This window comes from Perognathus longimembris, chromosome 2 (assembly GCF_023159225.1).
Source record: "Perognathus longimembris pacificus isolate PPM17 chromosome 2, ASM2315922v1, whole genome shotgun sequence".
In the NCBI taxonomy this organism is placed as follows: Eukaryota; Metazoa; Chordata; class Mammalia; order Rodentia; family Heteromyidae; genus Perognathus; species Perognathus longimembris.
This window is the reverse complement of record NC_063162.1, coordinates 103,942,136-103,967,717: the sequence shown is the minus strand read 5'-3', so window position 1 is coordinate 103,967,717 and position 25,582 is coordinate 103,942,136. Positions and strand designations below refer to the sequence as shown.

Genomic DNA, 25,582 nt, shown 5'->3' with positions numbered 1-25,582 from the left:
GTAGTTAATACTATCAGTGTGAGAAGAAAGTACCCCAATGTACAATCATACAGTTTCACACAATTCTTTCTTTTTAAACTATCTTCTAAGTAGATGGACCACACTGTGTGTTATTAACCACAAGACCCTCTTTCTAAAATTTTATTTGTTTTTTGACTGTTTGAGTAAACACACATTTGCACTATGAGGAGTCTCATTGTGTTGTTCTTTACCTGCACACTGTGTACTTTTGGACAAACTAAAGCCAAGCAAGGCATATTGATGGAGACATATGCCTTAAGACACAGCCAGCCACGGTGGCTCCTGATTGAAGAACAATGGTTGCTGAAAAAAGTGATGTTTTTGCTAATGGTGGAATGACAAAGAAAGAGGTGAGGATGGAATGACCCTGTTGTGGACATGGCAGTCACACAACAGCAATTCTCATGCTATGGAGACTATATTAATGAAGTCAGGCCCTTTGGAAAGTTACAGCTTACTTTTTAATACACACAACACAACACACACTCTGAAAATTAAAATATGAAGGAGCAGACAAGGCATTTTATGCTAATGAATGCTTTGGACAGTAAAGTTTAGCTTCCATACAAAAGCACTTGAGAGAAATATTGCCATGCACAATCAGTTTTTCATTACTTATGTCAAGATTAAACATAGATTACTTGTGTCAAACATGAAGCCTTAATTGCTTTCTTTCAGCCACCAATAATTACCTCTTTCACTACCAATTAGTCAGAAACCAGGAAATAGAACAGATATCAATCTTAATCTGGTAAAATATAACTAATAAGGCAATTTTGCTGTGAAATAGACTAACCCAATACATTCAAAATGTAAACCACTTAAAAATGTTTTGGATTATTTGTAGCATTTTAAATATCATTCACTGTTAGAAATAAATGAGAACAACATATATAAATTTAAAAATATTTTATTTCACTTTTTAAATGTTACTGAACATCTAAGATTAAATCTAAAAGCAACTGGCACCATAATCCAAAGGATAATACAACTAAAACAAACACTTTCAAGTTAAATTGCTAACAACACTTACCAATGGAAAACTGGAGGACAGAAGCTGTTGTTGTATTTAGGCTTGTGGTAGTCTAGAAAAAGAAATATATAAAAATAAGACAAGATAGGAAGAGAGAAGGACAAGATGGAAATTAAGAAGGAAAGGTGTTGGACATAGTGAAAGAGCAGGAAAGAAAAGATCCATCAAAAAGAGGTGTACTTATGTAGTTGTTCATCCACTTTTATGAATAAGTCTGAACATACATATTTCCTGCTCCCCTATGGGGAACAAACTGTGACTGTTTTTACAGGTAATCCTGAGAGTGCAATTGTCAAATGCAAACTCCTGTCTCCTGGTCCTACTACGGGTATAAACTCAAAAGGAATGTTTCAGTAGTCTTTGTTTAGTAGTCTTAAATCTAAATCTAAATCTTAAGAAGACTAAAACTAAAATTTAAAGAGCAAAGAAACAGAAAAAGATTAGTTTCAAAAGTAAATAAAATCCGGGGCTGGGGATATAGCCTAGAGGCAAGAGTGCCTGCCTCGGATACACGAGGCCCTAGGTTCGATTCCCCAGCACCACATATACAGAAAACGGCCAGAAGCGGCGCTGTGGCTCAAGTGGCAGAGTGCTAGCCTTGAGTGGGAAGAAGCCAGGGACAGTGCTCAGGCCCTGAGTCCAAGGCCCAGGACTGGCCAAAAAAAAAAAAAAAAAAAAGTAAATAAAATCCGGCTGGGAAGAATGATCGCCTAACATGCATGAAGCCCTGGGTTCGAGTCCTCGGTACCACACAAATAGAAAAAAAAGCCAGAAGTGGCGCTGTGGCTCAAATGGTAGAATGTTAGCCTTGAGCTAAAAGAAGCCAAGGACAGTGCTCAGGCCCTGAGTTCAAGCCTCAGGATGGCAAAAAAAAACAAAAAAAAGAGAAGTAAATAGAATCTCTACAGCAAAAGGGCGAGAGATTTCTTAAAGGACTGATGAAAAGTTTCTAAAAATGACTGTGATAATCTTCATGGCTTTGTAAATTAAAAAAAAACTTTGAAGTGTATACTTCACATTAATCAGTCACAGAACTTGTGGCTATTTCTCAATAAGATCAGAGAGAGAGAAAGGAGGGTGATGAATGAGAATTACTAACATAGAAATAGGCTTCCAACCCTTTTGTTAAATTTCCTAATTACATGAATTGCTTAGGTGTTTTTTCTTCTTAATATGTTTTTTTTTTTTTTTTTTTTTTTTTTTTGCCAGTCCTGGGCCTTGGACTCAGGGCCTGAGCACTGTCCCTGGCTTCTTCCCGCTCAAGGCTAGCACTCTGCCACCTGAGCCACAGCGCCCCTTCTGGCCGTTTTCCATATATGTGGTGCTGGGGAATCAAACTGAGAGCTTCATGTGTAGGAGGCAAGCATTCTTGACACTAGGCCATATTCCCAGCCCCAATATGTATAATTTTATTTTAAATTTTTCATTATTTTTTTGGAGCAGAAATCATCTATACTCCAAATGAGATGAAAATTAAGGCTTTCATTCTGTTGGGTTCTGAGCCCTGTCAGAGATATTTCACATGATTCCAGGCTCTGAAACAGTAAGTGCATAACTGTGTTTTCATTGATGTAAGTATAGCAGACTGTTTCACTTTTGTTCCTTTTATGTTTTAACATCTTGAGACATAGTCCTGCACTTGGTTCGCACTCAAGCAACAAATGCAGAAATGTTGAAAACTATATAGTTCAAGAACTGTCAGGGGAAACAAGTGAGCAATCTTACCACTCTGCTAAACTCAGTTGACATGTAAATATTGAAAGACATACAACTTCATTTGCCTAGATGTGATTTAATGAAATGGCTTCAAACTTTAATGAAGAAGCAATAAAAGTAATAATGAGCGTAGAAAAAAGAGATATTTTATAAATCATGCCACTGAAAATAACTGTTAAATTCTAATTTCTTTTTGTATATATGTGTATATATACATATTATTGTTAAGTAGTTGTTCAAAGGAGTTGCCATTTATTTACTGAAGCAATTTATGAATATAACTTGATCAATGTTACCCCGTTCAACATTCTTATCCATCCCTCCCTTCTCTGGTTCTTCTTAATTTTGTAGGATATTCATTGGATTCTTGACTGTATTCTCCCTCTTCTCTTCATCTGTCTACTCCAAAAGTCACTGATAACCAAAGTAGCAGAGGAAATTCTCTCTGTATTTAATGTGAATCTGCCTACTATACCCATACTTCTGTTTTCTGTCCTTTGTCCCCACCACACAGTTATTAGAAAATATGTAAAACAAAAATTTTTAACAAAATTATTTTTTAAAGAAATCTGACCTTTTTTTAGGAGAACATTTAGATTAAGTTCAAGTTCTTATGGGTTTCCATTTGGGTGATTTGATCTTAAAATCCAAAGAGGCTCAAAACCAAGAAGGAAGGATTTTTTTTAATCTTGCATAAACTGAATGATTTTATCTGACTGAAGAGATTCCCAGACTAATTATGAAATACTTCTGAATATAGTCTCTATGTAATAATGATGTCATATAAATTAAAAACACTATGGCTCTTGATGCTGCATTAAATATACTAGAGTATGTTCAATATTAAACTGATAGTATAATAAATGATGCTACATCACTTTTGTGATTAAGTTCCATAGCCATGACATTTGCTATTTAACATCAACTTCCATGAAAGATGGCCAAATGTTTCCAGTTACTTGAGCTAACTGGTGGTGAGCTTAGGCTTTATTAGTCATTGATTCTACTTTTTATTTCCTCACAAGAAAAGTTGAGGGATAGTACAGTGGTTGATTCTCATTTCTTCATCTTTATCACTCATATTAATAAAATTGTCAGCTACAAAAAAAAAAACAGAAAAAAGCAGGAAAAAAGTAACAAGAAGCACTGCCTCTAACATTGATTCATCTGTTTTGGAGTATTAAAAACTGTTTATTAATCTTGAAATCAAGTATGTAATTTGAATCTGAAAGGTTATTAATCTTTTACATTTGACTTTCTGAAAACAAAAGGGTCTCTTTAACGAGCTTTTGACAATACAGTAATCATGAATGCCTTATGGAGAATGTTTTTTTCCTACCACCCAGTGATCAAGATAATCAAGTAGAATTGAAATTATGAAAAATTGTTAAAGCTACTTAAATGAAACTGGAGAAATAAAGCTGTTCATTCTATGCTTCTTCCTGCAAAATTTTATTTGATACTCTTTCAGCCGAAACTTTTCCTTGTTACTAAAATACATTTCCAAATATATGGGAGCAATTTTGTAAATAATTTATTTGTTATGATAAGGGCATAAGAATGTACATCAAAGGCAAAACACTTACCTACTATGTATGAGGTTCTAGGTTTGAGATTCAATAAAGAAAGAAATAAACATAAAGAAGAGAGTAACATACTTATTTCAAGTTTTGAGATCACATTTGCAATTGCAGGATTGGATTAGATGCATTTATCTCTTTATCTTCATTTTACACTAGAAAAATGAACAGCGTTCAAGATTTCAATGGGTCAAATAAAACATTTGAGCTTCTATAGCACTTAGTGAGTGAACCAAGTCATGCAATGCCTGGATGACAGCAAATATCATCGTCAACTAAATTTGACTTTTATTGACATGAAATGGCTAATAACTAACTTCACAAAATGTAGTGGTAACAAGAGTTGGTTAAAAATTGTCTTTTGAGCTGGGTGCCTGTGGCTTATGCCTGTTATTTTAGCTACTTAAGTGGCTGACATCTTGAGGTTGGCAGTTTGAAGCCAGCCTGGGCAGGAAACTCTGGGAAACACTTATCTCCAATTAAGCACCAAAATAAAGAGCCAGAAGCAAAGATATATAGCTCAAGTGATAGTAGAGTCCTAGCTTGAGCAGGAAAGCTCAGAGACAGTATGCAGGCCCTGACTTCAAGCCCCTAAGACCAATACACACCCAAACAATACTGCCCTTTGTACCTTCCTCCTTTTGACTCTCTATAGGAAGATCCAGTCCTTGTCCTAACTGTGTTCATTTTATTCCTGTTTTTAGTTTAAGTTATTTTACTCCAAAGTTTACTTCAAATTCCAGGAATAACATACCCTGCAGGAAAACATCTCATGTTGAAAACCAAAACTGTCCTAGTAAGTGGTATAGACAGTGTGTGACAGCAGGACTCTCTGTGACTTGTCCTGAGATAAAGATCATAAGACAACCACATTCACATAGTTGTCTTTCCTAAGTCCTTCATCTAACTGGATATAATTCTGGAGCTCTTTCTAGTACACAGGGAGTTCTTAGGTCATTAGACCCATATCCTTTCTGCTGTTGGTCTGAGATGAATTCCTATCATGTTTCACCCAGTACTCATTTCTCTACTATTTGGATCCTGCTTCCTGTACTTAACCTAGTCTGCTGGTAAGGCTTGGAACCAGTCTTTCTACAGAGATACTGTGTGTGTGTGTGTGTGTGTGTGTGTGTGTGTGTGTGTGTGTGTGTGTGTGTGTGTGTGTGTTTGAAAGATAAAGTCTGTAGTTCTTTGTTTCACACCTTAGACAGAATAACAAGTACACTAAAAACAAGAGAAAGGCTTGGCATGTCTGGTTCACGATGTCCTTATGTCAAGGGAGTAAAACTATCCCCAAGGAAAGGATCAATGATCTTCTCACGACAATGATTAACAATAATAATAATAATGATGATGATGATGATGATGATGATGATGATGATGCTTCACTCTTGAGCAGGAATAGTTATCTCATGAAAACAAGATTGTTCTCTCTCTCTCTTTTTCTCTCTGTCTCCTCTCTGTGTCCCATTTCTTCCTCTACTTAAACTTAAAACTATCCTCTGAAGATGGTATCAAGATGGTATGAAGGGTTTACACTGACACTCATCCCTACCCTGTTGGCCTCTTGGAGTACATTACTGGACCTAACATGTGGGAACTTGGTCTTCAGCCTAGAATTCTAGTTAAAGTAAGAATTGGCTTTATATAAAAGAAGAAGGAATGTTGTTCAAAAAGTGATATGGGCTGGTATCTTGCTTAATGTACAAGAATTTTGACTAAATTCAATTTGGAAGTGTCAATTTTTAAGTATAGTAAGAATAATGTTACCTAACATAGAATTCTTCTAGTTAACTAGTTTTCTATAGACACAACTTGAATACCATTGCATATTTTTGATTCTGGGATATCAATATAATAGTCATTGAGGATTAGAAGTTGCTGGTGTAAAACTGAATGTTATCAAATCCTCTCAGGTTAATATTATTCTCTTTGAATCTATAGTACAAATGAATCCTAGGAAAATACCTACAATAAAAATTAAAAAAAATAATTACTATAAGTATGGAAATTTAGTCTGAAAAGTTACAAAGCCTTTATATCCATCTGACATTCTGAAAACAAAACGATCGCTTAAAGGTCTTTTGATAAATAATGCAGCAGTTACGAAAATCTTAGAAAGAACTTTTCCAACCAAATCTCCATGCTTTCATTTCTGAAATAAAGATAATTGCTTTGAATATTTTCCATTTTAGTTGAAAGGTTATGCTCACATTTACTATAGAATACAACTCAAAACCAGCTTAATAAACTTGGGAAAACAAGGAAATAATCAGGATTAAATACCCATGTGTTCAATTAAGCTAGGTATTTCAGTTTTTATGCTATTTCCAGTAACCAGTAAAAGCAAAAATAATTTCCCAAGATTTCTAGAAAAATTGCTGAATGGGAGCATCTTTTAAATTAGGTAATTAAGCTCAATTACTTATCACAAAACTACTTTTATTTCAAAGTTCATAGATAATTCAGTCATAGTACACTATTTAAAATGTACTAGCAAATCTATTTTTGTAGGAAGAATTTCATTACCAAAGTCACATTTGTCTGCAGGAATATTGTAACACCTTGTGAAACTTGAATTATGAGCACCTATTATTTTAATTTGCATCTAATTAATTCTGTTTTGTGTTCAAATTTCAAGTAAAAACTTAAATTCATTAATGTTCTAAAGCTCTATCTTTAATAAATTGAATGTATCTATGGCCATGTAGGGAGTATTCAGGCAGCATGAACTAAGAACAATGTTACAAAAATTAACTGGCTCTCACATTCTGATAACTAAATCTTTTTGTAATTGTTTATTTAGAATCTCCTCCCTTCTTTACTCTGGAAGTCTATCTTCTAGCAATTTTTAAAAATAATGATTCTGAAATAAAGTATGACAAAGAAGAGCAAAACACAGCCTGTTATTAAAAGCTCCAAGAAAAGAAAGTTGTTGGGGGCCTGAAGGGGGTGGGCATTGAAGCTCAAGTTAAAAAATAGAAAAGCCAAGCATAAAAGGTGTTACAAGAAAGGTGTTAGGAACGAAGTAACTGAGCTAAGAGCTACCATAACAACTGCTTTAATATCCTTTTTCAAGAATATGAAATGAATGTAGTCTTCATGACAGGACAAAGACCAAAGCAAAATAAAAGGCTCATTAGCCACTTGCTGATGACAAGTGGCTTCAGTGCTTTTAATTTAGAAGTGCTCACCTTTCATTTTACACATGATGCAGAAACTTGTCTTTGGCAAGCAATGGCTAATCAGCCTTGAGTAACTTGGCATAAACCAAAGAAGTTTAAACACTCATTTATTTGATATACTCTTTCACTTACAAAGTAAACCTTTGTTCTTCCACAGTCAGCAAGCAATGTTTTAAAACACTGTAATAAAATGGAACACCTAACATTTTTTGCTTACTAAGTGAAAAATAAGGACACATTTTAAGAAAAAAATTATATGAGAGTAGAAAGTTATATTATTTAGATATATTATATAAATGTGTGATACATTATTATACACGTATTTTTAAAAAACATCACAGTAATGCAACATGCTTAATCAACCCATTGATATGATGCTTTTATTACTTTTGTTTTTGAAAATTGCCCACAAAATCACCACTCCCAATGTTGAGATATGTGTAATAGAATTCACAATATAAATAAAGCTTCAAATATCCACCTGAACTCTAAAAACACAAGAGCATGTCTGTTGGCATGATGCTCCATAAATATTATAATGGAATAAGTACATAAATAGCATATACTTACCAATTCTCGGGGACCATATGGCTCACAGAAGGTGACAGCATTGCCATGCATAATTGTACCACACTGCTCTCCAGTCTCACAGTTGTTACATTCAACCCTGTAGGAACACAGAAAGCATTCCCAGGTTGAGAACTAAGTAGCACAACATGGTTTATCCATCAGGTAAGAAAAGATGAAACGGTCGCTGTTATTTGGCTCAATAACCACCTCACAAAGATAATGGTATTTTGTAATGTGACCAGGTCCCAAAGACATGAAACTAGAAGGATCTGAATGTAAACTGTAATTCTTTCAGTTACTCAAAGTGATGAGAAGTTACTTAAATCTTGCAGAGTTTCAGTTTCCTCACCTATAAAATGGGATAATCTAAGTTTCTTGTAATTACTGTGAGGACTAGAGTATTCCTAAAATGCAGAAGTAATATCACTGTAGGACTTCCATTTAATAATGGAATATGGTATTGTCAATAATTATATATAACATACAAAATGGTCCAATATAAAAATAAGCAAAGTAATACCTACTTAATAATGAACTAAAAAATCTACATCTTTAACTAAAAAACATTAAAAAATTTGGAACATTTTTCTTTTCCATTATGGTCAGTGTAAATGTTTAATATAACCATCCTCAAATAAATGCTCATGGATCCATTCCAGTATGATAAAAAATAACAGAATCCAACATTATATTTAACCCACGTATTACTGTGAAGCATATGTAAATTTTAATTCAAGCAAATTCTGGATAGTTATGTTAACCTTGCAAATAATTTAATCAGCTGCTTTATTGTTGTAAAATGAAATGGTTAATGCACAACTTAGCAGAGGATCTCAAAATAAATGTGTTCATTTCTATTATAAACTCTGGATTTGACTTTGTATATTTCAAGTAACATTTAATGCATTGCATTGTAACATTTCAACATTTCAACCTACAGCATTAACATACCTAGCATGTAGAAAGATGTATGCTTCCCCTGTCTGATCCTCAAACCACATGAGAGCTGTATGTCATGAAGAAAGAACATTTTCAAAGACCTTCACAATTCAAGTGCTAAATTCTGTGGAAAGGGCACTTTGCCGTTTGCTTGTGAGATCACTGTTTTATCCTTTTTCTGCTGTTTGCTAACTTCAGAAAGAGAATAGCAACTCCCACTCAAATAGGAAGACAGAAATGTGGGAAGGGATTATGCAGCCCATAAAGCAAAGAGGGAGAAACAAAGTAAGTACATATATATATATATATATGTATATATATATGCTCTTCATATTTTTTTACAGAATAAAGTACATGATCATCATTATCTAACCTTTACAGCTGTGTTCCTATTTAGGAAGCTCATCAATGTCTTAGAATTTTTTTTATAAGAAGCAGGAAAAAATTTCTGATAAAGAATTTAACGTGTATCTCATAGCACTGTAAGTCTCAGTAGGAAACTGTGATCTCTTCTTGATTACAGGGAAGCAAGATCTAATAAAAGGCTTTTGGTATTAGAAAAGACATAGTAGTAACTTTGGAAGACCAACCACTAGTCTTTCATTTCTCATTTATGGCATGTTCATTTACAGTATGCTTTATTCCATAATTACTGGTTGAATGGATAAATGAATGTAAAACAACTTCATAAACAGAACTATCATTCAAATGGAAAGTCTAAAGGATTTACAATAGGGCCAGGTAAGAATGATGACATGGATTTTGTGTCTAACATTACTATAATTTATCCTTGGTTTCCAACATTTCATATATTCCCAAGTATATTTGATCCTCCTCTCCCCTAGGATATGTTATATGAATTTATGACTATTTTTGGAATTCTTTAAGCTGGTTGTGGACATGATAAAATTACAAAGAAGTAACGTAAAAATTAGAATAGGCATTTTGCTTTTTTTTTCAGTGCTGAGGAAACACTGGACTTTTTGCTTTTGTGAAGATGATGATTTTTTTCTTCTCCAAGTCATTATGTAATGGCTTGAGAGAGACATCGTCGCTGACAGAGAAAAAAATTAAAAGAATGTTCAAACCTCACAATGGGTACTTGCCAACAGCCTCCAGGGACACTTAACTAAAAGGAGTATCGTTGATATGAAATCTGAGGCCTGGTACTTGAATTTCTATAGCAGTCATCCTCTCTCTATATACAGATGTGGATAATTACATATATATATGTGTATACATACACATATATATTAATTAACAACCCAGAATCAAACATGAGAAAAATAGTATCTACCGTATCTACAACATGTATAATAGGGCTCCTCTACCTGTAGCTTTGACTAAATGGGTTTCAGGTAGCATGTAGGTATCTGTACGTAGTTTAAATATGATACTGATGTCAATGTCCCACAGCATGGAATTATGGAATCAATGAATAGCCCAACAGACACAGGATGAATCACTTCTATTTTGTGGAATAGCAGAGGTTAAGAATGAACACAAAAGAAAAGCAGACAGATAAAGCTCTTCTTTGGTTTGGCTTAATGATGGCTCTAGACTCTTTCCTTCTTCTTTGTGCTTTATATAATCAGGACTCTAAAATGAGAGTTTAAAAAAACATTGATAGCTTGTGGAAGAAATATGAAGATTTATAAGTACCAGATAACCCTCACTATTTTGCTACTTGGAGGAACAATGACTTCACCAAGGATCGGTGGTACCAATCTGTCAACTTCTTCTTGCCAAAGTTTTTTTTTTTTTTTGGCCAGTCCTGGGCCTTGGACTCAGGGCCTGAGCACTGTCCCTGGCTTCTTCCCGCTCAAGGCTAGCACTCTGCCACTTGAGCCACAGCGCCGCTTCTGGCCGTTTTCTGTATATGTGGTGCTGGGGAATCGAACCTAGGGCCTCGTGTATCCGAGGCAGGCACTCTTGCCACTAGGCTATATCCCCAGCCCCTTGCCAAAGTTTTTTAAGTATCTGTTGCTTGATTTTCCTACAGTAGGACTGAGATGGTCAACATAATTTGTTTTAATTTACCTTGAATGCTTATTTCTCAACATGGTGAAATCCAGTCCTCTTTTATCTGCCAATGATGCTATTTATTTATTCATTATTCATTAATCATTCTTCTTGTGGTACTGATACCAATATAACACTATTATTTTCTTCTAGCAATTCACGTTTTGATTGAAAATGTAGAACAGTAAACAGTTACAACAGAAGGCAGTGTATTTAACAGTAGCTATTTATTGGATTGTATTATATATCAAATGCATTAAAGTCCATTTAAGTCTTTCAAACTCTCTCTCAAAGGGTAGAGATTAGCCTCCAACTAAATAGAGTAATAAGAAAGATGAAGCTTCAGAGAAGAAAAGCATTTATTCAATATCACATAGCTGTGAAGTTAAAGAGTGCCATTTGGACCCAGGGACTACCTATCTCAATGCCCATGACATTTTCCATTGCTGCTCACTCTTTATAAAAGGAATATACACTGGTTGTAGTGGTACCTCTCCAGGACTGAGAATAACAAATAAGAGTAAGTCAATCAAGAAAGCCAGGTAAGTGTGTGATATGACACAGATTCTGTAGAAATTATGGGCCACAAGATGGTATGTTTAATATTTAAATAGGTCAGTATTCTAGAACTATTCTGGTTTTTACAGAAGGATGGCACACAAAAGAGAAAGCTTCAATGCTCTTTTATTTTTTACCAAGTAACAGGCACTGAATTCTACTAACAATGCTTCACTTCATTCACATAAAATTGTCTCCCCTTTTTAATCCATATGTAGAATATGCTGAAATGAAGATACAGAGATAATACTGCCAAGGTTGCACAACTAGTAAATTACAGAACTTATGGAAAAAAACTCCCATTATTCAGTTTGCAAAAGTTACCATGAACATCCATCCAACTGTTAGTAAAAGTACTCTAGCAAATGGAGACATGATGGATGCAGATAGAGCATCACTACACATTAAAAATGTTATGTGTGCCATAAATGCAATTTCAGCTTCCTAACTACATTAAAAAAAACAGGTATGGGCATAACTTCACAAGTTATCCCAGTGGTTACTGTCTACAACCCTAGGTACTCAAGAGGCTGAGATTTGAGAATCATGGTCTGGAACCAGCACAATTCACATTCAAGAGACTCTTATCTTTAGTTAACCAGCAAAAAGCCAGATGTGGGAGCACCAGCTATGAGCAGAAAATCTTAGTGAGAGTGGGGGCCCCTGAATTTAAGCCCCAATACCAGCATCAAAAACAAACAAATAAATAAAAGAGTGAAACCCTCCCCCAAATTAAAGAAACAGATGAATTAATTAAAATTTTCACCAATGTATGTAAATTATATTTTCACATGCTTTCAACACAAAGTTATTAATGCCACAGTTGATAGTCTTTTTCATAGGACAAGTTGGACAGTATGCTTTATACTTATAGCACATCTTAGTTCAGAGTAGATGCATTTCAAAGGCTCTGCAGTTTTATGTGGGTAGCGCCAACCATGTTGGATAGCTTAGTTCTAGAAAATGATGGGACTTGGAACTGGCTGCTCTCTGGGTATGAAGACAAGTTTACCTTTCAGAGATTCAACATTGACATGACAGTTTAATATATCGCTAAAATTATAAGACTGCACATTCTAGAAGCTGGGAAAGAATGAGAAGTATACAAAGAGAAGAGGTCCAAGAAAGGATACTTAAGGAATTGTCAGAAATCTTAATCTGGTTTCCAGAAAGTTCACACCATCATAATGACCTTTCAGTATGAAAGCAATCAATCCTATCTCTCTTTACCCTTCCAGGTATTGGCAGTGAAGCTCATTCGTATTCATGTTCCTAACTAACCTGTGTTGCCAATTAACGTGAATTTCCTTATAGTAAATCTGTAACATGACATTCTTAATATTTTTATTATTAAACTTAAGCCTTGTAAAAGTGCACATCTAAATGCTTATTATTATGAAGAGCAAGAAAAAACATAATTTCATAATGAACACAGTGACCCAGATGGAGACCAAAAAGGCAGAAATGGCAGACATAGCTTTTCAGAAGAGAGATGTGATACACATTAAAAAAATACAAGTGGGTCTGTTTTATTTATATCCACAGGTACAAATACCCATTCAGTCCCAAGAAGAGCAAATCCTGGCTTATTAAAGAATTTAAAAAATATAACCTTCTAAGTGCTTTGACTTTCTCAGAAAATGAGACCACTGGGTGTATGAAATTCACTTTTTACTGCACAGAACTGTTCTACAGTTTCCAAAGAAGTAGAGTTAAATTTGCTGGATAATGAGTGGTTCAACTGTCTTTAGGTGCAGTGAGAAAAAACAAAGACAGAAACAGTTGCCATTTTTGTGACATTTATGTCACAATATGGCCTTTTAGAAGGATTTCTTCCACTTATTCTGAGAAAGATAGGCTTTGTAAAGTTTGATAATATTTATTCTTCAGAGATGGGTGGGAAGGAGCAAGTTTTACATAATCCCAGTTTAAAAGACTTATTTTACAATTTGCAAAGAATATGACCTCCTGATCTAAGGATTAGAAATGAATTGCTTCTTTACCCAATAGCAAAAGATAGTAATATTTCCCTAAAGTAAAAAAAAAAAATCTATTCTCCTTGTTTTCTAATTCCCAATATGAAAAAACAGAACATAAGAATTTGATAAATACAATTTGCCCACATCAAAATATATTCTATCATAGACAATATATGATTAAAAGACATTTTAAGGGGAATGCTTGTAATTTTCAAAGACCTTAAAAAGTCTGAATTTATTAACCCCTTTCTGAACCTATTTATCACATGCTTAGGTTCCACATGAGCCTTGTCTATTACTGGAGTTCACAGATCATCAAGTTAGAGGGGACCTGTAATATCACTGCATCTCATTACCCCAGCACACTTGATAAATGATAAAATTGGAAAATTCAGGTGCCCTGACTTCTTGTATAATGTTCTTCACATTCAGTCCTAATATAGCCATAACAGAAAACAATCCCACTTCTATAAGAATAATGTGCATGTCAGAGAATATTTGTCAATTTTACTCTAAGTGTATTTTTGATAATCTGCTATGACTTATCTTTTTTAAGTTAACTTTATTGTTTTAGAGGTCATATACAGTAGGGTTATTTTTGCATATGTCAGGTAATAAGTACATTTCCTTTCACATAATGTCCTCTGTTCCCACATTCTCCCATTCCCTCCCTCCTATCCCCATCTAGGAGTTGCACAGTCCACTTTCATCAATGGCCAGTGCATTCCACTGCTGAACTCTTTTTCACCCTTTGTCTTCTGATTCTGTGCCTACCCTTACCCTCCCACAGATGTTCATGTGCCATCATACATAAGATAGAGAATACAGAGCCATCAGAAAAAGAAAAAACAAATTAAGAAAAGTCCTTGTTTCCATATCATTAGAGTTCCTTTCATTATGTTTATTATTTTATTTACATACCTATGAAGAGGTACTTGGGTATTGTACCTTTGTGATTCTCCCCTAAGACTATGCTCTTTTGGTCTCATTGTATGTGAGTATCTAGAATTCTGTGTAATTTTTCAAATCCCAGTGTGTTTTATATCAAACTTCTGCATATCACGGAGAACAGGCACTGCTGTTTGTCTTTCTGATCTTGGCTTATCTCACTTAACATGATTTATTCTAGTTCTATCCATATCCCTGCAAATGCCATTATTTGATTCTTTCTAATGGCTGTGTAAAATCCCATTGTATATATGTACCACACTTTTTGGATACACTCATTTACAGTAGGGCATCTGAGTTATTTCCATATCTTGGCTATTGTGAAAAGTGTGGGAATGAACGTGGACATGTGAGTGTTCTCATGATATCCTGGCTCAAAATACTCAGGGTAGATGCTGAGGAGTGGTATGGTTGGGTAATAAGGAAGGTCTATATTTAGCTTTTTGAGGAATCTCCAGACTGCTTTCCAGAGTGGTTGTAATAGTTTACATTCCCTCCAGCATTAAGGTAGGGCTCCTTTTTCTCCACATACACGCAAGCATTTGTTGTTGTTAAAATTCAAAATGTTGGCCAATCTAATCAGTGTAAGATGGCATATCATAGTTGTTTTGGTTTGCATGTATTATGACTATTCTTTAAAAATGTATTCACAGCCCAGAAATGTAGGAGGACAGAGACATGGAATAGATTTTGTTGAAAACATTGAGTTCACAAGATTGATATACACTGAATCAAATTCAATACTCTTCTGTCTATAATACATCCTTAAGTAACCAATCAAAATTTATTTTCTGTGTGAACTTTTTATTCCATTTATTATCAAAATAAGAGACTCAGTAAATTTAAGGCCTGGTCTTGCTCACCAACAAGGTTAGGGTCAAACATAAATGTAAAAGTAAATGAAATACTTTAAAGAGATTTTGTTTTTTTTACCACAACCAGTTCTCTGCAGTTTCCAGGATTGTTAGTGTTATTTTGGTGTCATTTCTCTATCTTTTTTGTGATATTTTTTCTTGGGACAAAAAAATTTTTATTTGGTAAGCATTTGAATGATAGAGAGTATGTTTCTTAAGGCATAATTTTGCCTTTTATTCTGAGTTTAAAGTCATTAAGGATGCAAGTGTATCTCAGCAACCAAACAGTAGGAACAGAGGAACTTGGGAGTGAAATATGACAGGAGACCAAAGTCCCCACTCCAGTGACTAAAGTCTTTCAGGACACAGGAAAGAGGGCTAGAATGAATGAGAAAACTGAGATCCTTTGTATACCTGGAAATTTATAAATGGTTGATGAAGAAAAAGAATGGAAATATTATTTTCTCAAGAGTACTCTAGTGACATAACTCATTCTACTTTTCCTATCAGAATGAAGTCATTCAGCCTTAAGTCAAGCACTCTGCTGAAAAAGTTAATCACTTGGAAACTCACTGACAATTTGTTATCATCAAATTATCATTTAAGATACATGCTATTTATCTCTAATACTGAGGACATCGTATTATCTACCTATAATTTATGAAGGTTATGAGTCTTACACTCGGCCCACAAGAAGTAATCTGGCATTCACTGAGCCAGAATTATCTATTCAGCAACAGAGATGTTAAATTATTTTAATATTTGTTCTGATCATAAAAAAGCTACTTAAAATTAGAAGGGTAGGAGAAAATAATACCTTGTTAACTCTCAGGCCCAAAGATAATGTCTTTTCCAGGTATAAAATCACACAGATCTTATATAATCTTGCAAAACTAGGTTGAGTCAGTGACTTTGAATCCAGAAAAGTGAGTGAGTCCCTCCCAGCCATTTGGTAGCTGAGCACTAAAATTACTACCTTAGAGATAGCAATACTTCTGTACCTTCCATTCAAGCCTCAAAAACCCAAATGCTCAAGTTTTGATCATATTTTATAATAAAGTGGGCATTATTATTGTAAGCAATTTATGTGATCATTTTCAAAAGCTGAAATACAAAGCCTTTAAAATAATAACATCTTATAAACTCTATTCTCTTTACCAATGTGGAATATTTTTAGAGGAACACCAAGCAAAATTCACTCTATAAGATTGAGAATATCATCTTCAACTATGTCATGCCTGTTTTTTTTTCCTGTGGAGCTAACACATGCCTTAAACGTGAAAATGACGAACTCCATTTATAGCTCATTCTTTCTCATTACTTCCCACTGCGGAAGGTAAGCGAACTCTTCTGATTTCACTAGGGAGTTAAAAAATTCGGTCTCTCTTTCATTAACAGGTACAGTGACAAATAGGGTAAAAATAATCCCTCTAAAATCTTACTATTCTGATCTCCTACTATGGTGAATTCTACAATATGTTGGAAGAAGTATTTCTCACTTGCTTCAAATGTGCTTGACATTAATTCCATTGAATGAGCTCTTGTTTTTGTCATCTAAAACACAGATTAAAGGAGGAAATAATAAGCCTCCAGATTCATACTTTATTTTATTAATAGGACACTTCCTGGCTAACCTTTCTCTAGAGAAATTACATTATGGTTTAAAAAGTGAGAGGAAAAAGGAAAGGAAGGGGAGACGGGAGGGAGGGGGAGGGAGGGAGGGAGGGAGGGAGGGAGGGAGGGAGGGAGGGAGAGAGGGAGAAGTTAGAAGGGAGTTTTACAGAAAAAAATGGTTGACAAAAAATAGACAATGAGAGATGGGAGGAAAAAGTGAAGAAATAAAAAGGGAGAAGAGGGAGGAGGAGGAGGAAGAAAAAAATTGAAAAAGATCAGAATACTATACAATGAACCCATCACAGTATGACTACAAAACTCCCAAATTCAATGATATATTAGAAATTCTGTCAAGGCTAAATCACCAGAGAAATTATTTTTCTCATCAATTCACAATCCTTTGTAGTCACTGATTCATGAAAAACTGTAGAATGCATTCTTCCCTTCCTTCAATGCTGTTTTCCAGACTTAACTGCCCTTATGACTGAGGGACACTAAGCAAATGTCAGGCAAGACTAGATAAAATTATTTTATCCAATTCTCTCTCTCTTTTATCAGTCTTCTTTTATCCTGATTGTTCAGAAATTCCATTTACATTATGGTTCTTACAACTTAGTTTTGGAGTTCCTCCCAGTTCTCTTATCTATGGAAAGCTCCAAGATACTAGTGAACTACACAGTGTTTGTACTGTTTGCTTGACTATTTATTTATGCCAAATGGTCACTGAATAAAGCCAGATAGAGTAACTCACTCACATCTTAAAATACTGATATTTTTATATCTGTCTGTCTATCTATCTATGTATGTGTGTTCAAACAATTATTTTTCTCAAAAATAAGAGGAACTTTAACAACCAAATCACCAATCTTTTTGCACTCATTCATATTAGTCACTCATTATTTTCAAGAGGATACGAGATGCAGTAGAGTTTGTGATCTTTTAGCTGTAATTTTGTGGTTTGTGTACCTTAACTGACAGAGGTCTTCGTGTGCTACAGGATCTGAAACTACTTTATATCTTCATCTAAGATGGTCTATCTGAGGAAGAGCTCCTGTTCTTCCCAGATCTCTGCTTACTAGGATGCATTTGTGATTATTATTGTTCTGTCTTGTGCTGGAGGGGAAACAGCTGTTGTCATCTAGTTGCCATCTATCATTGTGTTTTTAATATTCCTGTGTTTCCCATTAGAACATCACTAAGATTATAGCTCAGGATGCTTGTCTGTGATCTTCAGAACACAAGCATTAAAGAGATAACTTAAGCAAAACAAAGATTCCTCATTGGGTTGGTAATTGCCTGGAGGGTAAAGACATAACTTAACAGAACTTAATCATCTTTAAGCATCCATTCACTTTGTAGTCTGTCTCGTTCTTCCTGTTCAAATCAGTAATAGCCCCTATTTAAATGTTTTCTTATTATTGCTAAAATTTTTAGAGATAAATTTACACACAGCAGAATATACTGACCTCAAGTATTGACAAACGCATATATCTATGTAATCCACATCATCTCAAGATGCATAATTGTCCTTCCACAAAGGTGATGGTTATGCTAAAATAGCTTAACTCATAAAAACAAACTCTGAAATTGTGGTTTATGTGAATAGACAAGAAATAATCTGGTATTCTACAAATGATACAAGCAAGCAGTAGGGAAACTGAATATTAATAATACGAAGTATGTTTGTGGTTTCTAACATTTTTCTAAACTTATTTCCATGGGATTTTTTGTCTCTTTATTTTTGGAGTAAAGGGTTGGAGGACTGTTGGTACATGGCTAACATACTACTGACCCCTCCATCTGCCACAGTGCTGTGACCGAGGGTAGCCCTAGTGAGGTGATGTTGCTCTTTCTCCCCCTTGAGCTTGATGGAACATTGGGATTGGTGAGGACAGTGTTATGGTGCACAGAAATCTCTGCATGTAGCCCAACATAAAAAAATTACTTAAAAAATTAAAGTGGCAAAGTCCCTCTTCTCAACCCTGAGCCATGACTTCATTTTTATCTATGTCCCATCTCTCACTCAAACAAGACAAGGGAAAAAATGCTGGATAAATGGGAAGGTAAGATCCATTTCCTTAGTAAAGCCCCAGAGACATTTGGGGCTGGAGACAATTAGTAGAAGGAGCTTATGCCATCCCATGGTAAGTCACTTAACCATACAAGAGCCTATCATCACAGAGATATCTGTGGCCAGGTCAAGAAGTACCAAACTGTTTCCAGATGCTCAGGAAGGACTCAGAACCATGTGGTTGTTCTAGAGGAGTAATTAGGACAGGGACAAAGGCTGGCTGTGTGAACTAGACACAGGGACTAGCAAAGAGACTGGAGATATCCTCTGTGACTGTCTACGGGAACATATGTCCTGGCACTAGAGGTTCATCTCCAACTACCACTTGTTTTGGTACTCCTGAAACAGCTTAAAAAAAAAAACAGAGAATAGGTAGAGGGCAAACCAGACTTGAAGAAAATTAAATTTCCACCAATGTGACAGCAGTGGACAATAAAAAGAAATTAAGTTAGATTATGGAAAAATACATTTTTACTACTCTGATAGCCAAATTTGTCACTACAATTCATAACCACACTGTGTAAGCATAAACAGTTTCCATAAGGGCTGTTCTGTGCTTGTCCATAAAAATTATGAATGGAATAATGTATATGAAGCTTTTCAAAACTCTTGGAGAGGGCTGGGGATATGGCCTAGTGGCAAGAGTGCCTGCCTCATATACATGAGGCCCTGGGTTCAATTCCCCAGCACCACATATACAGAAAATGGCCAGAAGTGGCACTGTGGCTCAAGTGGCAGAGTGCTAGCCTTGAGCAAAGAGAAGCCAGGGACAGTGCTCAGGCCCTGAGTCCAAGCCCAGGACTGGCCAAAAAAAAAAAGAAAAACTCTTGGAGAAACATGAATATATGTGCATATAAACATACATATATCAGAGAAATAGGAATATATATACATTTCTCCAATACATAGATGTAGATATCTATTTATCTATATCTATCTCTCTCAGATACATATCTATCTCAGAGAGAGATATAGATACATATATATCTATAGATAGATACATATATATGTATATATATATCTCAGAGAGATATACAGAGATAGATAGATACATGTATAGACATATAGATACATATATGTATCTATATATATAGAGGTTGATACATATATACATATATATATATATATATAGAGAGAGAGAGAGAGAGAGAGAGAGAGAATGAACCTGGGCTTGACTCAGGGACTAGGTGCAGTCCCTGAGCTTTCTTGCTATACCTACTTGAGGCACAGCTTCAATTCTGGCATTTTAGTGGTTAAATGAAGGTAAGAATTTCATGGACTTTCCTGCCTGAGATATTTCAAACTGTGTTCCTCAGTTCTCATCCTCCTGAGTCTAGGATTATAAGCATGAGCCACCAGTATCTAGCATTAAAAGTTACCTTGAAGTAGTTGTACATAAGGGTTTCAATTCAACATAGTAGTTTATGAGTACAATTCATCTTGATCAATGTCACCCCTTGAATTCATTCATCTCCCTAGTAGCACATTTCTTCTGAGGAATATTACTGGGTGACATATTTAGTCAGAGGAATTTGGCCCAAGTGTCACACCTAGCACTTTGTTTCTATCTGGTTGTGGTAGGGACACAGAGACATAGCAATAGCAGAAAAGACTCGCTTTTCCACTTGGTCCGTAGTTTTCTGATTCATCTTTGGTATAAACAGAGGCAACGACAACATTAAAGGGAAAAACTCACACTTCTAAATGCACATCAAGTAAACTGTTACAAAGTTATGAGAACTATCTATAAGGTTCGATATCAGAGGAAGTCTTTGCTACCTTATTGGAAGTATCTAATTGGAATATTTTGTTTTACTGGTGCTGTTTTCTGACTTCAGAGAGTTTACACCTATTTTAAAAGATACAATCTTTTATTTTAATACTATTTTATCCTCTTCTCTGTGATTCTTATTTTCATTGCTATCTACCCTATAGATTATGTAATGTACATATATTTGCTTTGATGTTTGTTTTCATGCAACTATAATAAAAGAAGACTTGAAGACTGTTAAACTAGATTAAGATTAATTTTGTAATAATGATTTTAATCATATTTTATTAGAGAAGAGAAATAGTTCATTGTGCAAATAGGTCACAGGATAAAGGGAAGAGATGGAGGTGGAAAGAAGAGGAAAGAAAGGAGGATGTCAAAAAGAAGAAGGAAAGAAAAGAGGAAAAGGAGGAAAAGAAGGGATAGCAGGGAGAAAGAGAATAATGGAAGGAAGGGACGAAGCCAGGGAAGGAGGGAAGAGAGGCAGTGAAGGAGAAACTACTCCGTTACTGAACTTAATATGAAACATCAAAATGCTAGACTTTTTCAACCTATCTAACCTTAAAACAATGCTCTGTGAATAGTGTCTGCCCAATGTTTTACTACAAGGATGAGAATACAGAGAGAAGAAGCAGATCTGTATTTTCCTCAGGGTACCAACTTGGCCAGCTGCTTGAGGGTCAAATTGAACTGCTCTAATCTCACAGCCTGTGCCACCTTTTTTTCAACAGGAATCTGTCAAATGAGATGGTCATGGCCTTTTTTCGCCTTTAAAAAACATTAAAGAAATTAAGTGAAGGAGATTGTATGTAATAAGAGTAAAGTAAAACTACTCTGAAACTTATTTGATAGAAGACAGAACCACTTGTCTCTCTCACTCTAAAAGAGGTAAAAACCATAGCTTAATTAAAAGAGACACAGAATCCATAATTCTGGTCAAGAAAGTACATATATATCAGATCAGTCATGGAAATGAGTGACATAAAGTCAATCACATTTTATTGATTTAAAAAGTAACAGAATTTGAGTCACATAAAAGTTACATTTTGCACTTATCAAGAAAACTCATGGAAGACTATGAGCCTGACAAAGATGAACTTACTTTGAAAGAAACAAATGACTTGATAATATCTATGTTTATGGAACATTTTAAAAGTCAAATATGATTAGAAGTAGAAAACTTTTCCTGGGTAAAGTGGTACTTAGGAAGTTCCCTTTTTTTTTTTTTTTTTTTTTTTGGCCTTTTGGATCTTTTTTTTTTCCTAGCACACAGGCTTGAGCTCAGAGCCTTCCAATCTAACTAGCTTTCCCACTCAAGTCTAGTGCTGTCACTTTAGCGATCGCCCTACTCCTAGCTTTTTGCTAGTTAATTGGAGATTATAGTCTCATGAATTTTTCCCCAAGGCTGATTTAAACTATGATCCTCAGATCTCAGTCTCCTGAGTAGTTAGGATTACAGGTGTAAGTCATCAATGCCCAAGTCCCTTCTATGCTTTTTGTTAACAAAGATTTTAATTTATTTTAAGAAATTTTTATTCACAATATAGTCATGAAAGTTCTGTTAATAGATTGCTTTCTTAGGAATATGAATTTTGAAACTTTGATACTGTCTAGCCAGTAAGTTTGTTTATGTTTAAACTATTTAGATCTACATTTCTCTCTGCAGGACATAAAAATTCTGCTTACATCTAAAGGACATCTTCAACTCTCAATCCAAAGGTTACAGTCTTTAAAATGTCCCACCAGGAGACAGCTTTCCTCACATTTAAGAATTTCCAATTTCTTATCAAATTCTTTAAAATTTTGTTTCTGTATCTTTTCTCTAAACTGTTAGCTAGTTGAAGAAATTGTAGCCCTATAAAACTTTGTATTTAAATAATTACTGCTAAACATTTGTTAAAGCAGTAAAAAATAAAGCAAATATCATATGCTAACATCTTAGGTTATTCTCTTTCTACTCTTGAGTACTGCTTGGCTTTCCATTCAACTTGAAAGTTTATATTACACAGAATTTCTTGACTTCCTCATCATGATCCAATAGTATACAGTATCACAGAAAATTCAAAATCAGATACCCTTCCAAATTATGCAGACAGTAGTTCTGAATTGACAGGCCTAATCCTCATGATCACCAAGAAGTACATTAATTCTCCTTTTTTTAAAGAATGAGCTTCAGTTTGCTCTGAAAAGTCCCACAGAGTTTAGACTTAAAACAGCCTTCCTTTTCTTTTTTCTTTGTTGCAGTACTGGGGTTTGAACTCAAGATTCATATTTGCAAGGCAGGCATTCTACCTCTTGAGCCACTCTACCAGGCCTTTGTATAATGGCTGTTTTTTAAAATAGGGTTCTTGCTTTATGCCTGGGATGGCCGAGTTTGTGATCCTATTTGTGCTTCCCTATATTGCTAGAAAGACAGATGCCTACAAACATGCTCAGCCATTTGGTGGAAATAGAGTCTTCTGAACTTGTGTTTTGTCTGAGTTGCCTTAAACAGTGATCTCTGATCTCTGCTTCTCAAGTAGCTGAGGTTATATAGGCTTGAACATTTATCCCATCTTAAAGTAGCATGCTAAAGAAATGAGGAAATGTAAATAATGCTGTAACTCCCTAACTTGAAATTATTTGGAACTATGACTCAAATCATTTATCATTTCAAACAAAACATTTTTTCTTTTATTTGTCATGAAATTATTAGATATATTCTAGCATAAATGTATCTTTTCTATAAAGATGTAAAACTGAAAAAAAATCTAACTATATTCATGACTTTAGATTCATTTCATAAAGAAGCTAAGAAATAGATAGTACATACAGTCTACCCTAAGCCCATTTCATAATTTTAACAAGTCTCACTGATACCTTAGCTAAAGAGCAATTCAAGTAACTGCTTCTATAGGGACCAATCAGCATAACATGTTTCTCTGTTGTTGATTTGGGGAGAGGGTGTTTATTTTTGTATTTCACAAACAAAAGTGAGGTATAGTCCTGTAACTTACCAGATATTTGGATTTAATTCCAGTTGTGGGTAGGAGTCAAAGTCATCTCGTAGGATAATACTGTCGCTATGTATTTCAGCTAAAAGAAAGGCAAGTGTTTAGAAAAGAACTATACTATAACAGTAAATTTAGCTAAACATGTAGCATTTATAAAGAATCATAGTATTTTAAATTAAATTTTAATTAAGTTGGTTGTACTTGTTTTTTCCCTAAATTTGAAGGGAGGAGGATGAAAACTCTGTCTAAGCACTCAAGTTTGAAATCCAGAGCCCCTGAGGAGAAATGTATCCACTGTCACAGGTGGGTGAGGCAGAAATACCAAGGTGAGGGCTGGGGATATGGCCTAGTGGCAAGAGTGCCTGCCTCAGATACATGAGGCCCTGGGTTCGATTCCCCAGCACCACATATACAGAAAACGGCCAGAAGCTGTGCTGTGGCTCAAGTGGCAGAGTGCTAGCCTTGAGCAAAGAGAAGCCAGGGACAGTGCTCAGGCCCTGAGTCCAAGGCCCAGGACTGGCCAAAAAAAAAACGAAATACCAAGGTGAACACTATGAGAAGCCACACAGAATTTGTCTCTCATACACATAGTTGTCCCTGTCTCCCAAGAAACTGCCAAAGCAGGTTCACTTTAAATCAAGAAGGGGCTAGAATAATCTGCCCATTCCACTGCCAGTCAAAACTGCGTATATTTATTGATTCATTTTCTTTTCTTTCTCCCTCTTGCTTGTGGCTTGCTTTTTTATTCACCATATTTCTATGACTCTTTTTTCTTTAGTGTGCTTCAATTTGTTCACTTTGTTCACCCTCATAACTGTAGTAGAAATTATCAATATAAATAGCTAAAATCCTTAAATAGCATCAGTTTAAAAATCAAGAAGAAGGACAGCATGCCATCATGGTTGGAAATATCCTATCACTACTCTTGAGATGGTGCAAAAAACCCATGCTTAAGTCTTAAAACTTTGGTCATGTCCAGATTAAAGAATGTTTTCACAGACTGTAGAGTATGGCTAACTAGAACATAAGCATATTCAAGTTGTAAAAAAATAATTAGTACTTTATAAGCCTTCTTGTCTGATTTCCCACTGTTTGCTTAAGAAGTTGGTTTCAGCTAACAGAAATTCTGTTTCTTTTTCCTTTGTAATTTTGTTAGAACTAGTTAACAGATGCCTGTTGGGACAATTAAAAGCAATTAACAAAATAATAACTATGTTTTTACTTTTTTTGCAACTGTGATATTTTATTTTTTTTTTTCCTCTGTGGGTTGGGGGCTCACTCAGATATAATTCTCTGAACTCACTGGGTAATTAAAATCTCTCCCAAGTGTCTGGATACATATTTTTAAATTCTCTTTGGTGACATCCCCACCTATGGCAGTCCTCTCCCCGTTTACACCAGGTATGTCAGCAGGAAAGCACATAACGAAGTCATGGAAACCAGTGAATCAGCATGTATTCAGAGCACTGGCTGCTCCAACTCAAAGCCTTAGGCATGAAGTACAGGGAGACTGGCTATATATTGGAGGGAACGCTGCCATGCACTCTGCACATGGGAGGGACTTAATGATTCCTCAGAGCAATTATATGCAGCGTCTAAGATGCCTACAGGGTACAGCTCTGTAGATTCTCACCCTGGCCGAAGCCCGGCTGAGCCACTGCGGGTCACTAGCCTGTGTTGGCAGCCAGAAGGCATGCTTCTAAGAGCTTACATTCGTCTGCCAAGTAA

The 25,582-nt window shown here is 35.2% G+C and overlaps 1 protein-coding gene across 1 annotated transcript in view; it reads right to left on the bottom strand.

Annotated features, from left to right (window-relative positions):
• Reln (reelin) overlaps nucleotides 1-25,582 on the bottom strand; it is a 435,472-nt gene that overhangs the window by 219,128 nt on the left and 190,762 nt on the right. Inside the window, exons 6-8 of the mRNA XM_048339842.1 lie at nucleotides 23,858-23,936; nucleotides 8,106-8,202; nucleotides 1,055-1,106 (exon numbers count right to left, since the gene is read on the bottom strand). Coding sequence (XP_048195799.1) covers nucleotides 1,055-1,106; nucleotides 8,106-8,202; nucleotides 23,858-23,936 — 228 coding nt within the window. The remainder of the gene's footprint in view (nucleotides 1-1,054; nucleotides 1,107-8,105; nucleotides 8,203-23,857; nucleotides 23,937-25,582) is intronic.